General features: G+C 41.8%; 4 protein-coding genes and 2 long non-coding RNA genes across 8 annotated transcripts in view; 3 read left to right on the forward strand and 3 right to left on the reverse strand.

Moving 5' to 3' along the window:
- The window catches only part of unc45a (unc-45 myosin chaperone A), a 12,116-nt gene extending 630 nt beyond the window's left edge, over positions 1 to 11,486 (forward strand). Inside the window, exons 3-19 of the mRNA XM_088997369.1 lie at positions 1,261 to 1,436; positions 1,526 to 1,615; positions 1,714 to 1,881; positions 2,801 to 2,969; positions 5,060 to 5,230; positions 7,838 to 8,009; positions 8,131 to 8,431; positions 8,507 to 8,601; positions 8,694 to 8,835; positions 9,001 to 9,141; positions 9,275 to 9,402; positions 9,465 to 9,531; positions 9,617 to 9,730; positions 9,810 to 9,925; positions 10,345 to 10,462; positions 10,544 to 10,699; positions 10,786 to 11,486. Coding sequence (XP_088853495.1) covers positions 1,261 to 1,436; positions 1,526 to 1,615; positions 1,714 to 1,881; positions 2,801 to 2,969; positions 5,060 to 5,230; positions 7,838 to 8,009; positions 8,131 to 8,431; positions 8,507 to 8,601; positions 8,694 to 8,835; positions 9,001 to 9,141; positions 9,275 to 9,402; positions 9,465 to 9,531; positions 9,617 to 9,730; positions 9,810 to 9,925; positions 10,345 to 10,462; positions 10,544 to 10,699; positions 10,786 to 11,070 — 2,609 coding nt within the window. The 3' untranslated portion in view covers positions 11,071 to 11,486. The remainder of the gene's footprint in view (positions 1 to 1,260; positions 1,437 to 1,525; positions 1,616 to 1,713; positions 1,882 to 2,800; positions 2,970 to 5,059; positions 5,231 to 7,837; positions 8,010 to 8,130; positions 8,432 to 8,506; positions 8,602 to 8,693; positions 8,836 to 9,000; positions 9,142 to 9,274; positions 9,403 to 9,464; positions 9,532 to 9,616; positions 9,731 to 9,809; positions 9,926 to 10,344; positions 10,463 to 10,543; positions 10,700 to 10,785) is intronic.
- LOC148898255 (uncharacterized) lies at positions 8,247 to 13,159 on the reverse strand. Its single transcript, XR_016115079.1, has 3 exons — positions 13,031 to 13,159; positions 12,775 to 12,918; positions 8,247 to 8,385 (listed from the first exon to the last, which is right to left on the reverse strand). It is a non-coding gene; the product is annotated as an uncharacterized LOC148898255 (long non-coding RNA).
- Positions 11,626 to 21,103, forward strand: rccd1 (RCC1 domain containing 1). Of its 2 annotated transcripts, none has more exons than XM_088997372.1 (8): positions 11,626 to 12,704; positions 12,791 to 12,982; positions 13,115 to 13,280; positions 16,948 to 17,069; positions 17,148 to 17,255; positions 17,676 to 17,807; positions 18,590 to 18,619; positions 18,703 to 21,103. In XM_088997372.1, the coding sequence occupies exons 1-8, from the start codon at positions 12,431 to 12,433 to the stop codon at positions 18,855 to 18,857; spliced, it is 1,179 nt and encodes a 392-aa protein (XP_088853498.1). In that variant the 5' UTR covers positions 11,626 to 12,430; the 3' UTR covers positions 18,858 to 21,103. The 2 variants fall into 2 exon arrangements, with proteins under 2 accessions (XP_088853498.1, XP_088853499.1); XM_088997373.1 differs by having other exon boundaries at positions 12,815 to 12,982.
- Positions 20,962 to 23,422, reverse strand: cib1 (calcium and integrin binding 1 (calmyrin)). Its single transcript, XM_088997375.1, has 7 exons — positions 23,228 to 23,422; positions 22,889 to 22,923; positions 22,679 to 22,778; positions 22,418 to 22,571; positions 22,226 to 22,344; positions 21,183 to 21,271; positions 20,962 to 21,100 (listed from the first exon to the last, which is right to left on the reverse strand). The coding sequence occupies exons 1-7, from the start codon at positions 23,276 to 23,278 to the stop codon at positions 21,079 to 21,081; spliced, it is 570 nt and encodes a 189-aa protein (XP_088853501.1). The 5' UTR covers positions 23,279 to 23,422; the 3' UTR covers positions 20,962 to 21,078.
- Positions 22,565 to 24,384, forward strand: part of LOC148898258 (uncharacterized) — an 8,308-nt gene continuing 6,488 nt past the window's right edge. For both annotated transcript variants that reach the window (XR_016115076.1, XR_016115077.1), the window contains exon 1: positions 22,565 to 22,694. This is a non-coding gene — a long non-coding RNA (uncharacterized LOC148898258). The remainder of the gene's footprint in view (positions 22,695 to 24,384) is intronic.
- The window catches only part of LOC148898259 (titin-like), a 10,662-nt gene continuing 10,069 nt past the window's right edge, over positions 23,792 to 24,384 (reverse strand). Inside the window, exon 4 of the mRNA XM_088997364.1 lies at positions 23,792 to 24,365. Coding sequence (XP_088853490.1) covers positions 24,289 to 24,365 — 77 coding nt within the window. The 3' untranslated portion in view covers positions 23,792 to 24,288. The remainder of the gene's footprint in view (positions 24,366 to 24,384) is intronic.

The raw sequence follows: 24,384 nt of genomic DNA on the forward strand, positions 1-24,384 counted from the left end.
AGAATCATCTTTATTGGTCAAGTATGTAGAACACAAAAGGAATTGTCTCCGGTAGTACAGGTTGCACTAACATCATAACAAGGATATGACAAATACGTATGCAAGGACATTCTGTAAGTGAACCGCGGGCGGTGGTACCACCCGAGGACAGCTGTGAGACAAAAGTCCAAAGTTTTAAGCAGAGCTAAAGTGTTCAGTAGTAGAATAAAACACGATAACAGTTGTACAGTTGGTACAGGAAACAATTGCACAATTTTAAAGTGACCAGTAGTCATATTTGTGGTAGAAGTGTCATTGAGTGCTTTAAAGTGTCTGGTGCTGTTCAAGTGAGTACAGAGCTGGAGCTACAATGATTATATTGGTAATCCTGTTCCACAGGGTTGTGCAAAATTGTAAGGAGCCACTATACAGACAGAGCCATGGCGAAGGGTATTCTTCCTGATGTCCATAGTAGATATTACACACAAATACAACACAAAACAGTATTTTTTGCAAAATCTAAATGAGTGCAATCCTTCATCAAAACATTCCCAAACAAATAAAAAAGAGTAAATATAAACTGAGCCAGCTACTTATTATTTTTATTTTTTAAACCAGAGTCCTTCAAATAAATAATTTTATCATCCAATCCAACATTATACACAGCTATATGACACAGACAATCATTTAATTTCCAGTTGCTTTTATTTTTATTACTTTTTTTTAAAGATTGACATTTTAACCATAGCAAGTTAGGTCGGTACAACATGGTTCCAGTATCGGTTTTGTGCATTACCATTCTTTTCACTGTATTTATTAGCTGTTGGTATAGAGAGGGCCAAACAATCACAGGGAGCAGTGGTCCCCAATTTGGGGCCTTAAATGCCCCCATCCAGCCTGTTTTCCATATTTTCCTTTTCCAACACACCCAATTCAGATAACAAACCTGATCCTTTGAGCCAAGTTTGTTCGAGGTGAAGACCCATGTTAAATAGACAAGCTAGAGTGTCTACAAGAGCCTTGAACAGCAGAGGGTCAGGCGGTCGCTTTATTTTAGTGATTTGGCTAGTTGACCAAATGAGACAGATTGAATGAATAATCGGTCGAGCAAAAGTGTACTCCTCTTAATTTTTGAGATGCTCAACTAATTTTAGACACAATGTCATTCATGTAAAAATGGACAGTGAGGCAAGTGAACTCCATACCGCTTTGCTTCGCATCACCCCTTGACTAAGATGTGGCACTTACTTCTTTTTTTTTTTTAATTATGTTTTTTTTCAGCTCTGGACACAGATCCAAGTGATGTGAAAGCAAGGTTTCGCAGGGCTCAGGCTTACAAGAAACTTGGTTATCTTGATCAGGCCTTTGTGGATGCGCAGAGGTGTGCGCAACTTGAGCCTCAAAACAAAGCATTTCGAGATCTCCTCAGACAGCTGGGGGCACAGATCCAGCAGAAGGTGATGTCATTCCCTTGTGAGTATTCCATAATCTTCCTTAAAAAGACATTGCTAATCAGACCTTTGTTTTGTTCCTTTCATCGATGTAGTCACTACAGTTAAACTCCACAGATGCACGTGTGCAACAGATGTTCTCACTCCTTGTAGATCCATCTGTTAAAGATTCTGACAGACAAAAGGTAGGTTTGCCTTCCCAGCCTAGAAGCTACAAAAAATGATGTCTCTTCCAGTAGTCCAGCATTCTCTCCACCTAATGTGGTCAACTGTCTGATTTCAGGCTGCCCAGAATCTTGTGGTGTTATCCCGTGAAGACGCAGGAGCTGAGCAAATATTCCGTAATGATGGCGTGAGGCTGATTGACCAACTTCTTCATTCAAAGCAGGAGGATGTTGTCCTTTCTGGTCTGAGAACTTTGGTTGGCTTGTGTACCGAGCATCAGTCCAGAGTAAATGAATCTCTTTCCCATTCGTTTTATTTGTTAATACTGATTGTATTCATAAGAGTTGGATGCAACCATAGCAGATTTAAATGTGAGAGCTGAAGTAAACCTTTTCACCATAGGAGGGTCTTGCTGAGTTTGTCTGTAAAATGCGTGTTGTTCAACCACTGATGACAGACAGATCCCTGGAAGGGGCAGTGTTGAATCGCTTTGCATTTATAACTCGTGCAGCTTTTGAGTTGAAGATAAAAATTAGGGTGTGAATCTCAGCTCATCATCCCAAAAAATCATGCACTATTGTACTGTAAATAGCACCTGGATTCTTGTACTGTAAATAGCACAGTCACCTTATGATGATGATGCAATACAGTTACATATATCAACATGCTTTTCTTATATTCTTATATTTGCACCCCCTTTCAATTGCTGCTGTGGACGGCAATTTTCCCCATTGTGGGACGATTAAAGGGTTTCTGATTCTGGCCATATTGACTAAGAGGGACAGGGAGGGAACTGTGCTTTTAGGGTTGCCCCGAAATGGGTCAATTTAACAACTTTGCTTTTGTATCAAGGGTGCAAGCCAGAGGACTGGATACCCAGAGAAAATCAACTCATGCATAGGAAGAACATTCAAACTTCACTAATGGGCAGCCTGAGCTGGGATTCAAACCAAGAAGATTGACTCAGAGATGCAAAGTTATCAAATCAAGTTTCATACTTAAATTATATTTTTAACTGCATGGTGAAACCTAGGAAAACCTGCAAGCGGTGCATTATTGTTGACTGTGACTATGTACAGTATTTCTATCCAATTGGTTGACTTGGCTTGTTTATTCACAATACTCAAAGAAAGTATCAATTTAGCCTATCACACAGGATTTTGCGTTTCTGATCTTAAAGCGAGCTTGTATGTTTTTGTTCCTAGACGATGGCAATCGTCAATGAGCTGGGCATGGAGCAACTGTGTGCAGTAATGGGGTCAGGAGGCTCGGCCGTTTCGCTGGCCTCCTGTCACCTGCTGCAGGTGATGTTTGAGGCTCTCACCGATGGCATGAAGAGGGAGGTTAGGGGAAAGGAAGAAGCCATACTTCCTGGTAAGTTTGGACTCCGTCATTTTCATGTTTTGCTACATGAAATACTTTTTACTCTAGGCTCTTGGAATTTGACTTAAAATATTCAGGAAAATTTTACAACGCATACAGGATTCCACCAAATTGTTACTAAATAATTAAAAACAATACCCGTATAGTATTTTAAACTTTTTATGGGGATTAAAGTTGAATGTCAGCACAGACGTTCTGTCATTTAAATGGGGAAAATTGACCCTGGACATTGGATTGAACCTTTTTAGAAAAAGGTTGAATTGTCATTGTATTCAGTTTACAGGTAACATCCGACTTCCGACCGGCCCGACTTTCCGACCACCCGTACTTACGACCACGACTGCCAGACCCTATTTTTTACATTTTGATTCTACGCCTGGCACCGCAACGTGCCAGCAGTCTGGCAACGCGTACGACAATTTTGGCCAGCAATCGACCGCGTGATGGCACCGGAGGGGAGAGTGTCCCCCGACGCCGGCCGCGCCCCGGCCAGAATTAGAGCCGAGGCGGGTCGGGCCTCGGTGCGCGGGATCGCCGCGACGACAACGCTCCATCGGGAACGCCGCGTCGGGCAACGCTGCCGGCGCCGCTGCCGGCGCCGCCTATTTGAGACAGTTCGTTCTGCTTTGGGGCGAGGTGGCAGGTCGGGCGCGTCGGCTCCGCAGATGGCCGCGGGGTAGGGCCGTGCGTAGAGCGGGGTAAGGTCGGGGAGAGGGCAACCGGTAGAACACCGCCGACCCAGACCCACGCCCGCCCGTCCCCGTGGCATCCGAATCAGGTCATTTGCAAGTCATTTAGCACACAGGCTCTATTCAAAATTTTGAATGGATTTCCAATTACGACCATTTTGACTTACGACCGGTTGGTCGGAACGGAATCCGGTCGTAAGTCGGATGTTACTTATGTGTATATATATTTTTAAATGTCAGAATTTTAACTGCTTAACAGGAAGACAGCAAAATGTATTACATGGTATCAATCGAATCCCTTCACAGTAATAGTGAATAAAGGTGTAAAAATCTGAATGGAAGTACCGCACTTCTGAATAGGTTATTCAAATGTGAAAGGTAAAAATATCCTGTTAAAGTAGTCAGAAATTATCCTATTCATTCTTCTCTCTCCTTACTTTCATTCAAATTAATGTTTTATTTTAAATGTCTGCTTTTTCTTTTATTTAATGAAATATTTTTGACAGAAAAACATATACAGTAAAGTCTCGTTATATCGATATCGGATATATCGATAGTCCCGGTTATATCAATACTATTTCTATGCACGCACGGAGAAAATTACATGCAAACAGGGTCGGATATATCGATAGTCCCGGTTATATCGATATTTTTTCGGACTCCCTTGAATATCGATATAACGAGACTTTACTGTATCTGTAAAAAAGAAGGATTTTGAGGCTTGTTAATGTGCTTAGATCTCACAACAGTGTTGTGTGGTGCACATAACATTTTAGTTGTTAACAATATTTAATATAATCTGAGTTCTAGTCATGGCTGATGTCAACTGTAACCAGTTCATTTCAGGCTTATAATCATCCACTTATCACATAGCTGTTGTCTTATTATTTTGCAATACGAATGTGCTGTTCTTAGCTGGTTTTCCCAATGCCCAAATGCAGTTCTAGCCAGACTTGCGTGTTAACCGTTTGCCTAAGCAGTGCTCTTTCGCACCATGTAGCTCAACACTGGTCCAGGGCAAGTTTCGTGCCTGATGTCAGATGTCCTGTGTGATTGGATAAAGGCATATCCAATCCAATCCAATCCAAAGTCAAGTCAAAGTCAGCTTTATTGTTAAATATGCTAATATGCATGACATACAGCACAGATGAAATTACTGTCCTCATGTTTGCATGCAGCAAAGATGGGCATCAATGCTGTTGATTTGTAATGCCCTGGGGGCAATAAGAGTGCTTGGGAAAAACATAAAACAAAAAAGAACAAAATACGGCTTTGAAGATTCTGAGATCCCGATTCTGGTTGAAAAATGATCAATCCTTCAGACCTGCCTGGAGGGATTGTGGAGTATCACTGTACGTTCAGTTTGTTTTGGCTGTATTCACTTTAAAACAGAACCATCCAAGGAGCTTCGGTCAATGTTGCGTCACCTCTTGGAGATGTTGCCTGCATCAAATGTGTCAGGACCTGGCAGAGACAACGCCATCAACCTCCTTGTCAAGCAAGTGCCCCGCAAATCCTTAAAGAACCCAGACAACTCGCTCACACTATGGGTGATTGACCAGGGTATGTTAGTACTCAAGAGAATTGTATTTCTTCAAATGTACAGTGTGTAGAATTTACTCCCATGCAGTGGTCAACTATCAGAATGCAATGACATAAACACTTCAGCAGTAGTTCTTAACCTAATTAGATGTACATAACTCAACAAGCTCAAATGTACTGCACATTCATCTAACACTTCATTCGTGAAAAATAAAAATGTGATTTTTGTTAACAAATTCAGTACATAAAAAAACTATTTAAAACCCAAAACGTAGATAAAATTACAATTTCTGCCAGCACTGATTGGGCAAGCAATGTAATGTGATCATCTTCACACAGTGACAGACAAGTGGGCCTGTCGTAACTAATTGACTTGTTGAGTCGGGTGTGACTCACATCCGAATCAAACCTCTGAAGATGGAGGACACTGATTCGCTGTGGCGACCCCTGAAGGGAAAAGCCGAAAGAAAAAGAAGTCAGGTGTGACTTAACCATGGCAATGGCTCCATTGTACTCCTGAAGCTGTTTCACAGAACCCTTGGGGTTAGATAGAAACGAGGTTAGGAACCACTGCTCGAGGCACATTCATTTTGAAACCCATGCACCATGGTGCTTCAGACAGACTGTATGCTTATACCACCAACTTTTTGAACCGAGGTTCAAGTGCAACGTCATCTGAGAGGATTTATTCAACTTGCTGCAGTTTCCATGTTCAACCAGGAACTACACTGCTGTTCAAAACTATAGCAGTGCAATGTGACTAACCAGAATATCCCTTACTTTACCAGTAGGTGCACTAGATTCTCAGAAAACAAACAAGACTGAGCATTCATAATAAGCACGCTACAAAGGCTGTGCAATTGGGCAAATAGTTCGAAGGGGTGTGTTAAAAAAATAACAGTGGCAACCAATCTCTGAGTTTATCCATTTTTGGGAAGGCAAAAAAAAGAAATGCAGGTATGAATCAATTGTGAATCAGGCGGCGCATGTTTAATAATGAAGCCAGCACAGTTTGATCATGTATTTGAGGAAAATGGGTCGTTAAAGACACTGCTCAGAAGAACTGTTTTTTTATTTTTTTAAGTTGATTAAAGAGGGAAGAATCTATCAAGAGGTACAAACAATTGTCGGCTGTTCAGCTAGAATGATCATTAATCCCTTAAAATGGGTAGAAAAAACAGAGACGCATGGAAGAAAACATAAGAGAACTATTAAAATGGACCGGAGAATAACCCGAATGGCAAAGGCTTAGCCAATGATGAGCTCCAGGATGATCAAACACAGTCTGCAATTACCTGTAAGTGCCGTGACCATCAGAAGACCTTTGTGTGAAGAAAATGTATTTTCAAGAATTCCACGCAAAGCCATTGTTATAAAAAAGATGTGCAGAAGAGGTTACAATTCACCAAAGAACACATCAACTGGCCTAAAGAGAAATGGAGGAACATTTTGTGGACTGATGAAAGTACAATTGTCCTTTTTGGTGCAGGGGCCACAGACCATGTAAAAGACGACCCCCAAACTCTGAATTCAAACCTCATTGTAGACAGTGAAGCATGGTGGCGCGAGTATCATGGTCTGGGCATTTTTCTCCTCTTCTGGTGTTGGGCCCATTTATTGCATACCAGGGATCATGGATCAGTTGGATACGTGTATGTTAAGATACTTGAAGAGGTTATGTTGCCTTATGCTAAAGAGGACATGCCCTTGAAATGGGTGTTTCGACAAGACAATGGCCCCAAACACACAAATAGGCAAGCAAAGTATTTGTTCCAAACCAATACAATTTATATTATGGAGTGGCCAGACCAATCCCTCAATCTCAATCAAATCGAGAACTTCTGGGGTGGTATCAAAAAGGCTGAAGTAAAACCAAGATATATGCATCAATTGTTGAATTTTGTGAAGCAATCATGGAGTGAAATAACAACTGAAAGGTGCCACAAGTTGGTTGACACTTTGCCACACAGATGTGAAGCAGTAAAAAAACTGGTCATGCAACTAAATACTGTATTAGGATTGCTAGATACTACCTTTTTTTGGAAATACAAAATAGTTTTGAGTTTGTACAGTCAACAGCAGACACTGCGATTTTTAACACACTCCTTTGAACGATTTGCCCCAATTGCACAGCCTTCGAAGCGTGCCTATTGGGAATGCTCGATCTTGTTTGTTTTCAGAGACTGTACTGCACCTACTGATAACTTGTCTGCAATGTAACAATAAAAATATTCTAAAAACCAAATATACTCAAAACCAGGGATATTCTGGTTAGTCACATTGCACTGCTATCATTTTGAACAGCATTCACTGTATGTTCATATATCTCCGTTGGGTATACTTAGCAGGAAAATGGCAGCCAATCACTGTGGTCTCCCCTAAGGGAGGGACTCCATCTGTAGTATAATTCACGGTTACTTCACCTACAATGAAAAAAATATATATGTTGATGTGATGGAACATCTTTTTGTAGATAATTGAAATGAATTGTGGGTTATTGAAATGCTGAAGATTGACAATTTTACACTTTTTACTCGCTGTCCCTTTAAAGATGTCAAAATAGGCAATTTCAGAGATGTGCTTACTGTTTTGTAGTAATATGTTGAGATCACTGAATTCCCGCAACAGGATTGAAGAATATTTTAGCGGTGGCTGCATCAGTGCCTGAGTTTTCAGATGGGCCAACACTTACCGAGAACACCCATATGAGCTGTTCAGTCTTGCTGAACAAGCTCCATGATGATCTTCAAAGTGACAAGGAGAGGGAGAACTTCAACAAACTGTGTGAAGACTACATTCGGTGAGTTGGCAAGTGAGCTTTCTCAATAATAATTCAACTGTGTGACACAGGAACAAAGAATGATGCTCTGCACATCTACATCGGAACTGCCTTCAGATCTCGCTGTTTACATTTCGTTTAGACAACACTTTACCCAAACGGGCCTTGAAGCCAAGCTGCAAGCTATCCAGATCGTATCTGTGCTCCTCCAAGGACCGAGTGATGTTGGCAACCGAACCCTGGAGATGTCAGGAATGATGGATGCCGTGATATCCCTGTGTGCCTCTGAAGATGTAATTCACCAGCAAGTTGCAGTGGAGGCTCTAATTCATGCAGCAGGTAAAGCGAAGAGGGCTTCCTTCATCACAGCCAATGGTGTCGCACTTCTCAAGGACCTCTACAAGAAAAGTGAGAATGACAGGATACGTGTGAGAGCCCTGGTGGTAAGAAAGCTGTTGTGGATGTGAACATTTCCAAACGCAGAACTCAACTAACAACGGTCTCTGGTGGTCTCTTAGGGGTTGTGCAAGCTTGGATCAGCAGGAGGAACTGATTTCAGCATGAAGCAGTTTGCAGAGGGGTCCACACTGAAGCTATCCAAACAATGCAGGAAGTAGGGATCGTTTCTAACTGTGTCTTGTTTCAGACTGAAGCATTGGTGCAAAAAACAGCGAACCCATGGTTGTTGGATACTTTCCTTGTTAGGTGGCTTTGCAATGAGTCTCTGCCCTCAACGTCCCGTCGGTGGTCTGTGGAAGGTCTCGCCTATCTCACATTTGATGCTGATGTGAAAGAGGACTTGGTTGAAGACAATAATGCTCTTCGGGCCATGTTTGACCTTGCAAAGGTTGTTTGATTTGACAAATCAATTTACCGTGTCAATATATGAAGTGTTGAATTCTTCAATGTTGTATTTAGTGTTTTTTTTAACAGTATGTACAACTACCTGCGATGTACTACTCATACCAATCTTGGGATAACATGAATATTATTGCCTTTATTTTTCTGGCAGTCTGAAGACAAAACAGTACTCTTTGCTGTGGGCTCCACTCTGGTGAATTGCACCAACAGCTATGAGGTGGAAAAACCTGACCCTCAAATGGTTGAATTGGCCAAGTATGCAAAGCAGCATGTGCCGGAGGAGCACCCCAAGGTAACGTTCCAGTAACCTTTTCAAAGTGGTTCCTCCCTTCTGTTCCTAAACTATCTGTTAATGGAAATAGGACTGTAGCAGAATTAAAATACATTGTTTTATTTGTAAAACAAGATACTGTATGATCTATCAGGATGCAGCTTCCTATGTAGAAAAGAGGCTAATAAAGTTGCTGGAGGCTGGAGTGGTTTCTGCATTAGTATGCATGGTCAAACATGAGAGTCCGGCTCTTACAGATGCTTGTAGAGAATGCATCGCCAGGTAAGAATCTTTTTTTTTCCTGCTCTCTTGGTACCATAATAATCAGTCATCATTCACCACAGGGTGTTCTTGGCTTTAGTGGAACGTCAAGAAGACAGAGGCAGAGTCGTGGCACAGGGTGGGGGCAAGGTACATTATGCCAATATGCTGAATTGAGCCCATTCCCGAGTGACGCCCTCTGGTATGGGCTAATGAATGTTCTCTTCCACCTCAGGCTCTCATCCCACTGGCATCTGATAACACCGATGTAGGAAAAGTCAAAGCAGCACAAGCACTTTCCAAAATTACAATTACATCCAATCCAGAGATTGCCTTCCCTGGAGAAAGGGTATATAAAATACACCAATGTACTTCTGCTTTTAAAACTAGATTTTCAGTCTTGAACACATGTTGTGTTGTTATTGCAGATGTATGAGGTTGTGCGCCCTCTTGTCAGTCTCTTAAATCTTCATTGCACCCTGCTCCAGAACTTTGAGGCACTCATGGCTCTGACCAACCTGGCTGGAATCAGTGAGAGACTCAGGTTGGTCGCAAGGGGAAGCCTCTCCTAAAAAAGCGACATGAACGTTTTAAATGGAGTATCCAGCAGACGACTTTCCAGTGACTGCTTGTTGGTGCTCACCTCAGGGTCAAAAGATATGAACACTTGTACTTTCCCAGAGTAGTCTCACCTATTATACTTCAAAAGTGCCAATAAACATGTTAAGACCAGACATAAATAGTTTAGAGATTTGGAATACATTTCTCTTGATTTTCTCAATTATATCCCAACTGTTTTTGAAGTATAGTTCGTCTGTGTAAGCTCTCAGTCGTACAGGAGTGGTCCATCGATGAGTCGATGAACATCGTTGAAGTATAGTTGGAACAATTTTTTATTGGGTTTTGCCAAATATAGATTAACATAATGTGCGCATGCTTTTGATAACATACTTTGTTTCACAGACAAAAGATCATAAAAGAGAAGGCTGTGCCAAAGATTGAAGGCTACATGTTTGAAGAGCATGACCTGGTCCGAGCAGCTGCCACAGAGTGCATGTGTAATCTCATCCTGAGCACAGAGGTTTGACTCCGAGCTCCAGTCATGTGTGGAAAAAAGTGGGAGTGAAATAACAGTGTGTTTGTGTCTGATGTGTATGCTCAGGTGCAGGAGTTGTACCTTGCCACTGGCAATGATCGTCTCAAGTTGCTTGTCCTCTATTGTGGCGAGGAGGATGAAAGGCTGAGAAGAGCCGCTTCAGGAACACTGGCAATGCTGACTGCTGAGCAGCCTGAGCTTTGTGCTCGTATCATTGAAACAGTGAGCAGAGCTCCATAACACTCACCAATACTACTACCGTCACCATAAACTCAATACTGCTACTCACACAGCTCCTCGTTTTCCAGACTTCACACTGGCTGGAGATCCTGCAGGCGCTGCTTCTTAGTGAAATATCTGACTTGCGCCATCGGGGAGCGGTCATCATTTGTAATATGATGCGAGCTGAGAAGAGTCTGGCAGAGACACTTATTGAGAGTGAAGTCCTGGAGATTCTGTCTGTCTTGACAAAGGGAGAAGGCACACTTGAACCCGCCTCAAAGGTAGCCCAAAATTGCTTGGACAAAGCAATGGAGTACGGCATCATCATGAGTAGAGAGGGAAAAGAAAGGCAGGAAGCAACAAAAGCTTAAATCACCTCCACGATGTGAATCTGCATTCTATGAGAGCAATATCCAGTACTCTATACACCTATTTGATTGGATTGGATTGGATTCACCTTTGTTCGTCTTGCAGTGGAGAAATTTACATTTCACAGCAGCAAAGTTATGAAAGGAATGAAAGTAGAAAAACAAAATACAGGAGCTGCTGGAAAGGCAGCCACCCTCGTGGTGCCGTCGTGAAGTCAAAAGAACAAAAAAAAAAACGAAATAACAAATAACATGACAACACAGAGTCATTCATTCTGAAGCACTTTCTGTACACTCTTTGTTACACAAAGCAGTTCCCGATGAAAGAGAAGAGGATCAAAGCATCTCTTCACCAGTGGATCAGGGACATCATGGTGGAATGTGCATGTATGTCTACTACACTAAATGTTGAAACCAAACACGCAGCTGTAGCATCCATTGATGAAAAGATTGTCTCACATCTCCTGTCCCATATGAATCCGCTTCAATTCCAAGCCACATACACATTGGCGCGCTGCGCTGACGCTCCTTCTTATCGCGGGCTCCTCAAGCCATGCATCCATCCAGCCGCAGACTATCCAACAGCACTGACCTTTCAGCTGAACAAAGTGGGGCTGTGAAGATGCTGCCCATCACAGGCGCAAAAAAGGCACAATGGCCCCAGAGCTGTCCAGCAATAATAGTCAAATGGCACCGACATTCCTTCCCTTCAAAAACAGTACTGGCATATTCATGCTGCCGAAAAGGCGCAACCGCTCAGCACAGTCTCCTCCTTGAAGAATGTTGTGGCCAAAAATGCTGCAAAACAATCCGTATCCATTCCACACCACGCACAACAACACAAAGTGACAAAAGAAAACATGAAAAGAAGACAAAAACAACAACAAAAAAGTAATTCTCATGAGAGCACTTGCTGACGGCTGCCTACTCGGGCACTTGGACTCCACGATACATTTCATGTCATTATTCGATTGGATTGGATTGGATTGGATATGCCTTTATTAGTCTCACAGTGACATTATACGGCCCATTTCAATTTTACTGGTCGTATGTGTTGTCTGAATTTCATGCTAAATACTGCATAAGATCAGGCACTTTATAAATATAGTAATGTAGGTAATAAAGAATGTTTGACCCATTTTATGATTATATTATATGTATTTCATTTATCACACCACAATTATGTACATGTATATATAATGTATACCAATACACAAAAACAATCCGCTTTTTAAATGTTTTTATTTGAAAATTGTACACATTTGAAACTGCGTGTTTAGCATTTTGGGGGCTGTTATTTACATTCCTCTATGTTTACGCAATAAAACGAGCCTCTGTTTCCTTTGAATATCGGTGTGTGCGCATGCGCGCTGTTTTAGCGGAAAGCTTCCATCGTGCCGCACCGCTGTTCTACTGGCACTGCAAATTAAAAGTGGTTCTAATGCGTTGGTTCGCGTTCGGCTTTAACGCCTTCGGACAGATACATGTAGGTGGACGTGTTAACCACGACGACACCGCTAACGAAGTTAAAGTGATAACGCCAAGAGAGTTGAAGTGTCATGTTGACGGAAACTGCCGTGCGGAAATAAGTGGCCTCCGAGCGAGTTGGAGTCGAAGAGCATCCCTTCACTCGAATGGTCAGAGCCAGACAAACTATCTCACTTGGTTATAAACGCGGACGTTTATGGAGTATGATAATCGCTGGACCTCGCTATGTTGTCAGGTGCCCGCTGTTTGTGCCTGTCAGGTTTCAACGCGGCGAGTGGAATCTGTGGGACAGGGTTCACAGACGCCGCTGTCGGAGAATCTTTCTTAATCCTCGCTTTTCCAGACCGAATTGAGTCATGGGACCTAGACAACGAAATGAAGACCCCAGTATGGAGAATGGAAGTGAAAACACCACCCGAGGGAATTGGTAAGTCTTCTTCGAGTCAGTCGCGTTTAAAAATCAGTCGCTTTTTACCTTAGCGCCATCCTCCGGGTCGCTTTAGGTGTTTGTCCCGACATTGCAAAACCTTGACTGAAAATCCCGTTTGCGGGTTTCTAGGCACGCCTCCGAAACTGCCATTAACCTGCCATGGTTACATTGCCCTAAAACCTCCCTTCTACCGGCCATTATCACCGCACCTGAAAGCCACCAGGCTGGCACTCGGTGCAGAGCACAGCGTTCTCCTCAGTGCATCTGGGACCGTGTACACATGGGGATTGGGCAGGTATCACTCACACACTTGTCACTTTTGGTCATCTCGAAAGTCTTTGTCAACTTCTATTGAGCCAGCGTACATATTTAAATTACCAAAAAATTCAGGTACGCCATTGGATACACTGAAGAATTATGTACCTTGCAAGCAAATATAATTTGTCTCGTCTGTGTAAGGTCTCAGTCGTACAGGAGTGGTCCATCGATTTTCTTTAGCCGTCATCTGTACTTCTTTGAAGGTGTCGGACGTTTCGCTTCTTATCCAAGCTACCTTACTGGTAGTTTAGGCCATATATATATATATATATATGACGGGTGTCACAACAGTGACTGTCTTCATCTCCACGATGCTGCCGTATTAATGAAGACGAGACGCGTGGATGTGTCTTTTTATTTCTTTTATTTCTGCAACACAGTATGGCAGAAGGGATGGGTGAAGTCGCATGGGTTTCGTCTTGTGATTAACCTGAATCTCCTCGAGATTGTTCTGGAAACTATGGGCGGGACATAGTGCCACACTGTGCGCCGTTGCGTCACTTCCTTCATAATTTAATAATCTAAGCGCACAACTCAGTTACATACACCCCCCTTAAATTATTCAGAAGTGAGGCAACATACACACGGAAGACAACAGAAAGACCAACAGGCGAAATAGACAAGGTTATCGGGCAAGGATGTACAAGAGTGCTGTCTAATTATGTTACTCATCTGACCAACTACGTCAGGTGACTGGAGTAAGGGATCTGTCACCGGTGTGTCAGGGTCTGTGCGCTCGTCGGAGATGCACTGCACTGGGTCTGGGAAGGAACTCTGTCCCCACTAACATAAGTGGCCTCAGCTCGCACCTGCCCATTCCCCTCTGTACAAACTACATCACCCTGCATAGCACTACATAACTGTGACAGACTGGAGAAAGGGATCTGTTGCCGGTATATCAGTTGTCTGTGCGCTCGTCGTAGATGCACTGCACTGGGTCTGGGAAGGAACTCTGTCCCCACTAACATAAGTGGCCTCAGTTTGAACCTGCCCATTCCCCTCTGTACAACCTACACCACTCTGGATTACACTACACAACTGTTACACAGTTGGGAAGCCTCTACCTCTACCAACACACTCATTCAAAGGTGTGCTACTTGTTACTTGTAAGGAGCTCATTCTTAGACTTAACACATGAAAACACGTACATTAAAAAAAAGCACACTAATTGCAAAACAGCAGGTCAGACAATTAACACACTACATGTATTTTCAAAACGGGGGTCGACACATCGTCCACCGACTGATGGGAGTGCACAGCGTCTTCATTGTGCAGCATCGCGGTCCCGGTCCGAAGTGGAGAGTCATTTGTGGTCCGGGTCCCGGCACCAATGTGACGGGTGTCACAACAGTGACTGTCTTCATCTCCACGATGCTGCCGTATTAATGAAGACGAGACGTGTGGATGTGTCTTTTTATTTCTTTTATTTCTGCAACACAGTATGGCAGAAGGGATGGGTGAAGTCGCATGGGTTTTGTCTTGTGATTAACCTGAATCTAGAGATTGTTCTGGAAACTATGGGCGGGACATAGTCCCACACTGTGCGCCGTTGCGTCACTTCCTTCATAATTTAATAATCTAAGCGCACAACTCCGTTATATATATATACAGTAAAGTCTCGTTATATCGATATCGGTTATATCGATAGTACCGCTTATTACGATACTATTTTCATTTCCCTTGCACATTTCTAGTCTTTTTATGTATAATTAGTACCGTTTAGTACGATACCCGGTTATTACGATAATCCGGTTATTACGGTGCTCCTTTTCATCCCCCGCCGGCCATTTTTGTTGTTTATATCGATATATCCGTCGCGCCGTTGGTCAACTTGGTCACGTGTCTTGTTACGTGGCCGCCATCGGTCGCGCCATTGGTCGACTTGGTCACATGAGCCGCCATCGGTCGCGCTATTGGTTGACTTGGCCGTGTGACTTTGTCACGTGACACGCCATCGGTCGCGCCATTGGTCAACTTGGTCACGTGTCTTGGTTACGTGTCACGCCATCAGTCGCGCCATTGGTCGACTTGGTCAGGTGACTTGGTTACGTGCCCAGCACCCGTGTAGCAGAGCCATTTTCATTTTCAGACGCTAGCTCGTGTGTAGCAGACGAGATTGAAGTGTTTGTGTTAAAAGGTAAAAATGGGAAGCAGAAGAAGATTGATGACTTTTTTAAATTGCATCCATAATACAGTAAGATGTAAGCGTTGCAGTTTCCCTGTTGTGTTATGTACATGCCCACTGTACTGTATATGAATGCAATCGTTTTTTGCAACAATGTTTCTTGTTTTGTCTGCTGAAGCGCAATGATTTTGAAAATTATTAACATTCCATACTGTGTATTAAAGGACAGCCGATGTCACTTTTTATTCAAATGCAAATAAAAATGACTTCACGCCAAGACGTCTTGCGTTGCTTGTGAATCCAAACAATGGCTTCAGATTCGGATAATATGCTTTCTTGTTACACATCCAGTTATGAATATGTTTCAAATACACTGTAGTTCTGAAGATTAAAGCATACATGTTTACAATCATTAAAGAATTATATGTGCCATTTTGAGGCAACATTGGGGGAACATCTCTCACCCAAAAAAAAAAAAGGGAGCTCATGGCCAGCTCCGTTTCTTATATGGCGCTTGGCTGCCCTCTTTTGGCGGCTTTTGTTTAATGCATTTCGGCGCAGGATCGGATATATCGATAGTCCCGGTTATATCGATATTTTTTCGGACTCCCTTGAATATCGATATAACGAGACTTTACTGTATATATACGCACGGAGAAAATTACATGCAAACAGGGTCGGATATATCGATAGTCCCGGTTATATCGATATTTTTTCGGACTCCCTTGAATATCGATATAACGAGACTTTACTGTATATATACGCACATGCCCACTCGATATAACCGGGACTATCGATATATCCGACCCTGTTTGCATGTAATTTTCTCCGTGCGTGCATAGAAATAGTATCGATATAACCGGGACTATCGATATATCCGATATCGATATAACGAGACTTTACTGTGTATATATATATATATATATATATATATATATATACACACACACCTACTTTCCAGACATGGCGGTACCGGACTCTGCTATGATAGGTCCCTGCTCTCAGGTTGGAGGGAGCAGAGGACTACTCCCTGCGGCGCCACTGATTGTTCCTATTGTTTGACTAACGACTGGTCTGATTGCCCCACTTCCTCCGGTATCACCTCATCAGTATTACTAATCCTATGTTGCCTAAGTAGGCTGTTGTACGAACGATCCAAATTGAACCTCACTCCACCATATCGGTATATCAATATAATTTGTCTCGTTAAGATCTTATTTCGCACTAATCAGGGGTAATCGGATAGCTTCCGACAGCATGCTGGTTTGGAATTACTGATCTACATCAGAGATTTCCACTGACACTTCATTTTTCCAAATAGTGGAACACAATTTATATTTGTTCAACCCGCAATGGCAGCTATTTATAGGGACAGGCAATACAATTAAATGCTCTTCCACTCTGGAACATAGTACACATTAACCTGTTCATCCAACACATGCAAAATGTATACCTTGGCCCAAATAAACGGTGTATATGCCTGATTCACACTGCACTGTATTTTTTTCGACTGTAACAGTCACGGTCAGTTAGGGCACGGTGGCCTCTCATATGAAGAGCAGCCCAGGGTCGTGGAGGCCCTTTGGGGAATGACCATGAGCTGCGTGGCTACAGGAGGCTGGCACACTGTCAGCGTTAGTGGTAAGAATAGCTCATAACTATGTTAATGTAATTAGCTATGCGCATACTGTAAATGGTATGACCCCAATATGTTACCAGATGCAGGTGACCTGTATGTGTGGGGTTGGAATGAGAGTGGCCAGCTTGGACTTCCCTCACGCGTTGCAAGGAAGACTGAGCAGCATCCAACTGGTCAAGAAATAGCAGGTTGACCATCTACCAGAATAACCAGAAAGATGACCAGAATATTGGAACCTTTAAATGCTTAGTGTAATTCAGCTACATATAACATGCTATAGAAGACCCCCCCCAACCTTCCCCAAAAAAGTTGTGTTTTTTTTTGAATGAGCACTTACAACCCTTTTCAATGTTTGTACAATATGTGGTATCTGGATAGCAAGTAGTACTGTTCAAGAGAAGCCAAACAAACAATAACTTAAAATCCAGAATTATTTTCATTGCTTACAATTAGAATTTGGGTGACGTCCTCGGTTTCGGCGATGCCTTATCTGATAGTTTATTTGCTGAAATCACATTTTAGATACATGGACAATAAACTGTGTGTGCGTGGGTATGTGCATGATGGATTTGTCAACTCTTATCTAACAGACTTGTCTTCATATAAAGGGACACCGGAGGGAGATAAGGACAAAGAAGTGTTCATATCGATCCAGGCATTCCCAGCACTGCTGGATGTCACTCAATCATGTGACATTAAGGTAGTTGACTGTGGCTCTCGACACACAGCTGCAGTGACATGTAAGTCATCTCATTCCACAAAAATGTCATTGGAAAGAGGATCTTTACAGTAGGCTGTCTGTAATTCGTTTCAACCAATGAAAAGCAAAACGTTTGATTTAAATAGCTGTTGTTCACTGTTTGTAGTTAATTGCACTTTGAAATAATTCAAACAGAAGAAAACAAAAAATTACAGGTTTCATGTTTTGCAGTGGTTCTTCAACCTTTTGGAGGTACCCCACCAGTTAATATGCACATTCACCGAACCCTTAATATGCACATTCACCAAAACCTTCATGAATGAAAAATTAATACAGTGTGTGTGTGTGTGTGTGTGTGTATATATTTTTAATTCCAGATATAAAAAACACACATTTAAATTAGAGAAAAGTACATAAAATGGCAATGTGTTTTTTGTTTAGTTTTAAATTGTATGACCTACTGTCACACATTTACTAGGCAAAGTACATTTCCCACAGCACTGATTCGACAAGGAATGTCATGTGACCATCTGCAGCCAGTGATGGCCAATTGGGCACGTCAGAACTAATTAACATGTTAAGAGTGTTGTACACGCCATGGCAGAGGCTCCGTTGAAGCACTGAGACCGACTCAACGAACTCAACAATCATTGAGCAACTTTCCGTGGGACTTCACAGCAATTTGGAGTATGCATGAAAAAGACGAACCTAACAAACTTGCATACAAGAGATTTTTCGCATCCCATTACATCACCAGAAAAGCTGAGGAGAACAGTGGTTCATAGTTAATTTCTGTTTTCAATGTGTTCTTTCTCATTTTAGCTGCCGGTGACCTCTACACATGGGGATGGGGTAAGTTTGAGTGCAGGACTTAATACAACATCCCAGCAAGAGTAATCTACACTTTCGCTCACTCACTATATTTTTCCCCACAGGTCAATATGGTCAGCTTGGATACGAGACACCCCATTCAGATGAACCACGTCGTGTGGAGTTCTTCAGTGAACAGCAAATGCGTGTCATCAACGTGACGTGTGGGGCGTGGAATACTTTTGCGGCTGTAGTCAAGGAGGAAGTAGCTGTCTCATAAATACAGGATTATCGTATCCTATTGCAAAACATGGGCATTGCACTGTGTTGTACAAAATGACAACTTTAAGTCTTAAAGGATAACCGGCACCATTTTTTTGTTTCCTAACTGACATCAGAAAAACATTTTATAGCATCTAAAATACCCAAACCACGTAGGCTGATATTTTTAGTCAAACGCAAAACACCAATAAAAATTACTTAAAGGACAACCGACGCCTACGGACAAATTGTGTCCATAATTTGTAAAATCACTTCAAATGACTTCTACTGAGCGTATTTTAAAAAGATTCCACGGCATATAGCTATATTTTACGTTTTAAGACTCGCGCTGAATATTCAGGAAGTCTTGTTTTTGAGTTGGTGACGATTCCTGACGTCACGCCACCGAAGGAACGCCCCTGACCGAGAAAGCGATACACAATGCATTTTGCGGTACTTTGTTTCGTCTGAAATTTTCGTGTTGATGGCGACATTAGAAGGAAAACATAAATAATGTGATGGTGAATCGCTGTGTGTCGCCCCAAGACTACTATTTGATACTAGTTGACACAAATTCCCAGCGGACAAATCAGCCCATTTCCAACAGAGCTTGGGTGCTATCTTCTGCATTTTCTAGGTGCTACATTGCTGTCATTGACGGCTCGAATTGATACGGGAGGACTTCTTTAATCGATTGCAAACATTTATGCGTTCCTTTTTCAGAACTATTTGAATCATATTCATACCTGGATAGGTAACAAGAAAGCATCTTCTCAGAATCTGAAGCCATTGTTTTGATTCTAGAGCAAGGCAAGACACCACGAACAAGGGGGCGGGACCTTCTTAAACTCGGCATCTCCGAGGTCATTTTGAAGTAGTTCTGGGACACTTTAACTCATTTTTATTTGACTAAAAATATCAGCCTGCCTGTTTTGGGTATTTTAGATGCTATAAAAGTTTTTCTGATGTCAGTTAGGAAAGAAAAAAATTGTGTCGGTAGCCCTTTAAAGTTGCCCAAATCTGCCACTCATGAGCTCAAAACTGGAGAGATTCAGAAAGTCCCGCCCCCAGTTTGTGATGTACCGTCAGGAAACTCCTTCACAAACTGCCTTGCTCCAGAATCAAAACAATGGCTTCAGAGAGTTCAGATTCGGAGAAAATGCTTTCTTGTTACTCATCCAGTTATGAATATGATTCAAATAATTCTGAAGAGGAAAGCATAAATGTTTGCAATTGATTCAAGGAGTCCTTCCGTATCAATTCGAACTATAAGCGACAAAACAGGTGAAGGACACGACATATGAGGCATATATGAAGCGCCGTGAATGAGCAATATAGCATCAATTGGGTGATATGTGGCATATAAGGACATGCATAACAAATAATAAGCTACAAGATGTCAACGTCAATGCCGATAATTTACTGGTTGTGCATGCAAAACGTTGTTTAAACTTTCATGAAGAGTTACGAACTTGCGTATGAATGACAGCGGTTATCCATCGCTATCTCTGGTTAGCTCCTCGTTCCAGCAGCTGAATGTTTGTGCGATAGGTTTGCTCCACTATTATGACGATTTCTCTCTTTCACCACTGGAAGCAACTTTCTACCAATTGTCAGGCTGATAGATATCCAAGCAGGGATTCGCGCACTCTGGGGAGCTCTACTCCTCTGGTTCCGTTGGAAATGCTACATGGTTTGTCCGCTGGGAATTTGTGTAAACTTACACCTTCTTTATGCGTGTTACCGCAATTGGCTGCCACACGATTCACTATCGTGTTATTTATGTAGTTTTCCTTCTAATTTCGCGATCAACACAGTGTTTTCAGACGAAACAAAGTACCCAAAATGCATTGTGTGTCGCTTTCTCGGTCAGGAGCGTTCCCTCCGTGACGTCACGTGGGGATCGTCATCAACTCGAAAACAAGACTTCATGAATATTCAGTGTGAGTCTTATAACATAAAATATAGCTATATGCGGTGGAATCTTATGTAAAATGTGCTCAGTAGAAGTCATTTGAAGTGATTTTACAAATTATGGACCTTTAAATTCTATATATTTAGTGTAGACTCAAAACAAAACTTGAATTAATAATTTTGTCAAACTTTATATGGAAATGGTTTAAAAAATTACAAGTGGGGGATTTACATAAAATAGTCGAGACAGTAAACCGTGGATAATTTACAGCAAATAACTACACTCTAAAACTGATTAAACAATATGTGGGTGGTCACTTCTGTCTTCACAGCACAATCTTGAAGGAACTGTGGAAAGGGTTTTTTTGAAATAAGTACATTGTTTTGGCAAAATCACCCTTTTTTAATTATGCTAGATTCTTATGCTCACCTGATAAAATCCGGTGACCTTGAAATGACGTGCTGAAACTCTGAGAGGTTCACAGTTCCATCCTTGTCAATGTCTGACTCATCAAGAATCTAAATAACAAACATTGGAATGTAGTATTGGAATATCACAAATGTGTGTGTCTTGTGCTTTATGTGGGCCGCAGTGAGGCAGGACATCTCGCATCTTGTCATACTGGGCCTTCACAAGAGCCCACACTAATTCCTCTCTTGTGTTTTGTGGTATGCACCTCTCACAAATCTCATAATTTGAGTGTGGCAGGAAATGGACAAACAATTTAAAAATACTAGAGCAAGCTTTTTTTGGTGCTTTTCACTATAAATTGTGCGCTAGCATGTTGTGCACTTTTTTTCCTTTTAACTGCCAGTATTAAGATAGTGCTGATTTGATTAGTGATCCGAGTGACATCATAACATCAGGCACAGACACTTGTATGTATTTATTTTTGTTGTGTGGACAAGACTGACTGGTGAAATGCAAGCACAAATAGCAAGCGCATATATCGCTTTCAAAGGACAAGGACAGATGACATCAAAGGATTGTTATTTTGTGAATAAGGACAGACGGACGATAAGGGAAGGGTGACGATGTCACAGATGGAAGATGGACCAGCAAAATATGGTACAATTTGGAGTGTCAATCAGCCATTGAATCTCGAATTGAACCCAGTACCTCTGTACTCTGATGTCAACACACTAACCACTGGACCGCCTGACAATCATAGTAATTCAAAATAAGTCAATACATAGTTGTATTAAATTAGAAGTCAATATATACTTTAATGTTTAACTACAATATATATATATATATATATATATATATATATATATATATATATATATATATATATATATATATATATATATTTAACTCAAGGCATACCAAACAAAACTGACAGTCATGAGCACAAAACCAAGAACTAGATTTTATTTAACCGCCTATTTTACCTGGCATAGTAGAGTAAGGGGAATCCGCGTATTTATTTTCAATTAAAGCACTTGTTGACACTGCATCTTTTTACTCACGTTGTTGATGAGCTGTCTCATTTCCTCAGGGGTTAGTCTTGTGTCTTCCGTCTCTCCAGTCAGGCAGTTGACAAGTTTCTCCAGGTCACCACAGTCAAGCGTTCCATCATCATCAAAGTCTAAAAATGAGACAAAAGCATCAAAAAGGAATTTGGTGAATACAAGCGCAAGGTTATTGTCAAACACCTTTACCAAATATGCGGAATGCGTAGTGGGACTTGATTTCCAGTGTTGCAGAGTCACTGAAAGCACTCAAAAGATCGAGAAAGTCCTCAAAGGTGAGGCTCCCATCTTTTACTTCAGATGTTGAAAAGACGTGGCAGATCCTCGTTCTAAATGGGTTGGACTGAAATAGGAAACAGTACAAAGATCACTGCAGTTGAGGTGACATAACTGGGACACTTCCTTGAGACAACATGACACATCTTTCACCACATGGAGTGTTTTTTCAACCTTGAGTTCTGGAAGGGTGAGTATTTTCGCCATTGGAACCCTAACGTTTGGGAGCTCTTTCTCATCTTTTGTGAGCAGCTCTGTGAATCTTTTATGTGCCCTGATAAAAAGCCACAACAATAATATCAGGTTCGATGATCACCGACGTACAAATCGTGACATTCATATAGCAAATACATTCAGCGCGTAGCATAAAATATGGTCACTTACAGAAGAATTTCTTGTTTGGTTAAAAACGTCAGCTCCTAGAAGTGGGGTGACAGTTACCACAAGCATACACGCACAAAAAGAAATGCAAGACGTAGTGTTTAGCAACGTGTTACTTTACACTTGGCAAAATGACTTGGGGATGAGACCCCGCTGTCGGTTGAAATTCCAAATGTGCATCCAAGATTTGATTCCTCTTTTGGGGGCTAGCTAAAATGTTTGAAGTTGTCTCACATTGGTGGAACAAGTCTTTGGCAGAATGGTAACGCAGCGCCACCCAGTTAACGTTGGGCAGTCAGGGCGTTATCGTGTTTTTAAGGATTCTTATATTTAGCCACTTACTTGATATTCTGAGAGCAAATCCTTTCCAAGTTGACTCGCCGTTGTCCCCATCTTGCACAGTCTTTCCCGACGTGAAAGTAGTGTCTTGTAAATACTGTATTGCGGTACCACCGTACCACTTTACTTCCGGTGATCTTGTTAACCCTTACATGCCGGTTGACATGCTCCAAGTTTACAAACCCAGTTGCGAGCTAAATACACTAACACATGCTACACATCATGGGGATTCCGGCTCTTTTCAAAGAGCCGGTTCTTTTGATTCGGCTCACTAAAAAGATCCGGCTTTTCAGCTCCCAAATGGCTCCTCAGTTTTTTTGTTGCTGAAATTAATTAACTCCCAAAAATCATGTAAAATTATGCGAAAAACGAATTACTCGTGTAAAAAAAAACACACCATATCAAATATTTTTATTTATATGTGCACAGAGTTAGTGGATGTTAACTTTAACTTTCCCTGTGGTTACTCTGGTCTGATGATGAACTGTCACTAATTTGCTTTTCATATTAATAATGCTATAATCCCAACTAGTAAAATTGATAATTGAATAATAATAATAATAATAACAACATAATGTGATAACATTTGTCCACTGTACCTGTCTACACTGATCTCCAGTGACCTGCTCAAATGGCTCCAAAACAGTGCATGCGTCCTGCAGTAACTCCTCAGCTCCCCTCAAAGTTCTCAGAAATGTGTCTTTCATTGAACTCAAAACAATCCAGCAGACATGGCCCCACTTTGAAGTTTTCAATAAAGTGAGATGTAACTGACATGTAGGATGTCGTGGTTTGGGATGTCCAGCAGTCAGTTGTTCGACAAACAGCTGTGGCTTTTTTGACCCGTTCTTGGACTGCAGCACGTTCTTTGTCATATATGGTTCTGGTATGATTCTTTGAGAAAGTCTTTTCAGAATCAGAATCAGAAAGCCCTTTCCTGTTTCATGTGCTACTCACAGTGTGCTTCTGCTTCTCTAACCACTCCTCGTCCTCCTCACTGCTGCGTGTGTCTGTAATTATCCTGTCACGCCTCTACCACGGATCTTGACCAATCATGTGCGGCTTTAACCGAAGACTGGGGGCGAGAAAGTCGGATCCTTGTGAGGAGCCGGTTCTCTTCGTTCGCTTAAGAGATCCGGGTCTAAGAACCGGAATAAAGT

The sequence above is a fragment of the Hippocampus bargibanti genome, linkage group LG05 (genome assembly GCF_051943395.1).
Source record: "Hippocampus bargibanti isolate YZ-2025 linkage group LG05, ASM5194339v1, whole genome shotgun sequence".
Classification (NCBI taxonomy): domain Eukaryota; kingdom Metazoa; phylum Chordata; class Actinopteri; order Syngnathiformes; family Syngnathidae; genus Hippocampus; species Hippocampus bargibanti.

Coding starts and splice junctions, on each gene's coding strand:
- cib1 (XM_088997375.1), bottom strand. CDS start 23,278: ATGGGGACAACGGCGAGTCAACTTGGAAAGGATTTGCTCTCAGAATAT. Junction 22,345..22,417: donor CTACGCATTCCGCATATTTG/GTAAAGGTGTTT, acceptor TCTCATTTTTAG/ACTTTGATGATGATGGAACG. Junction 21,101..21,182: donor AGGTCACCGGATTTTATCAG/GTGAGCATAAGA, acceptor CCCTTTCCACAG/TTCCTTCAAGATTGTGCTGT.
- rccd1 (XM_088997372.1), top strand. CDS start 12,431: ATGCGCGCTGTTTTAGCGGAAAGCTTCCATCGTGCCGCACCGCTGTTC. Junction 12,983..13,114: donor AACACCACCCGAGGGAATTG/GTAAGTCTTCTT, acceptor GCGGGTTTCTAG/GCACGCCTCCGAAACTGCCA. Junction 18,620..18,702: donor CCTCTACACATGGGGATGGG/GTAAGTTTGAGT, acceptor TTTTCCCCACAG/GTCAATATGGTCAGCTTGGA.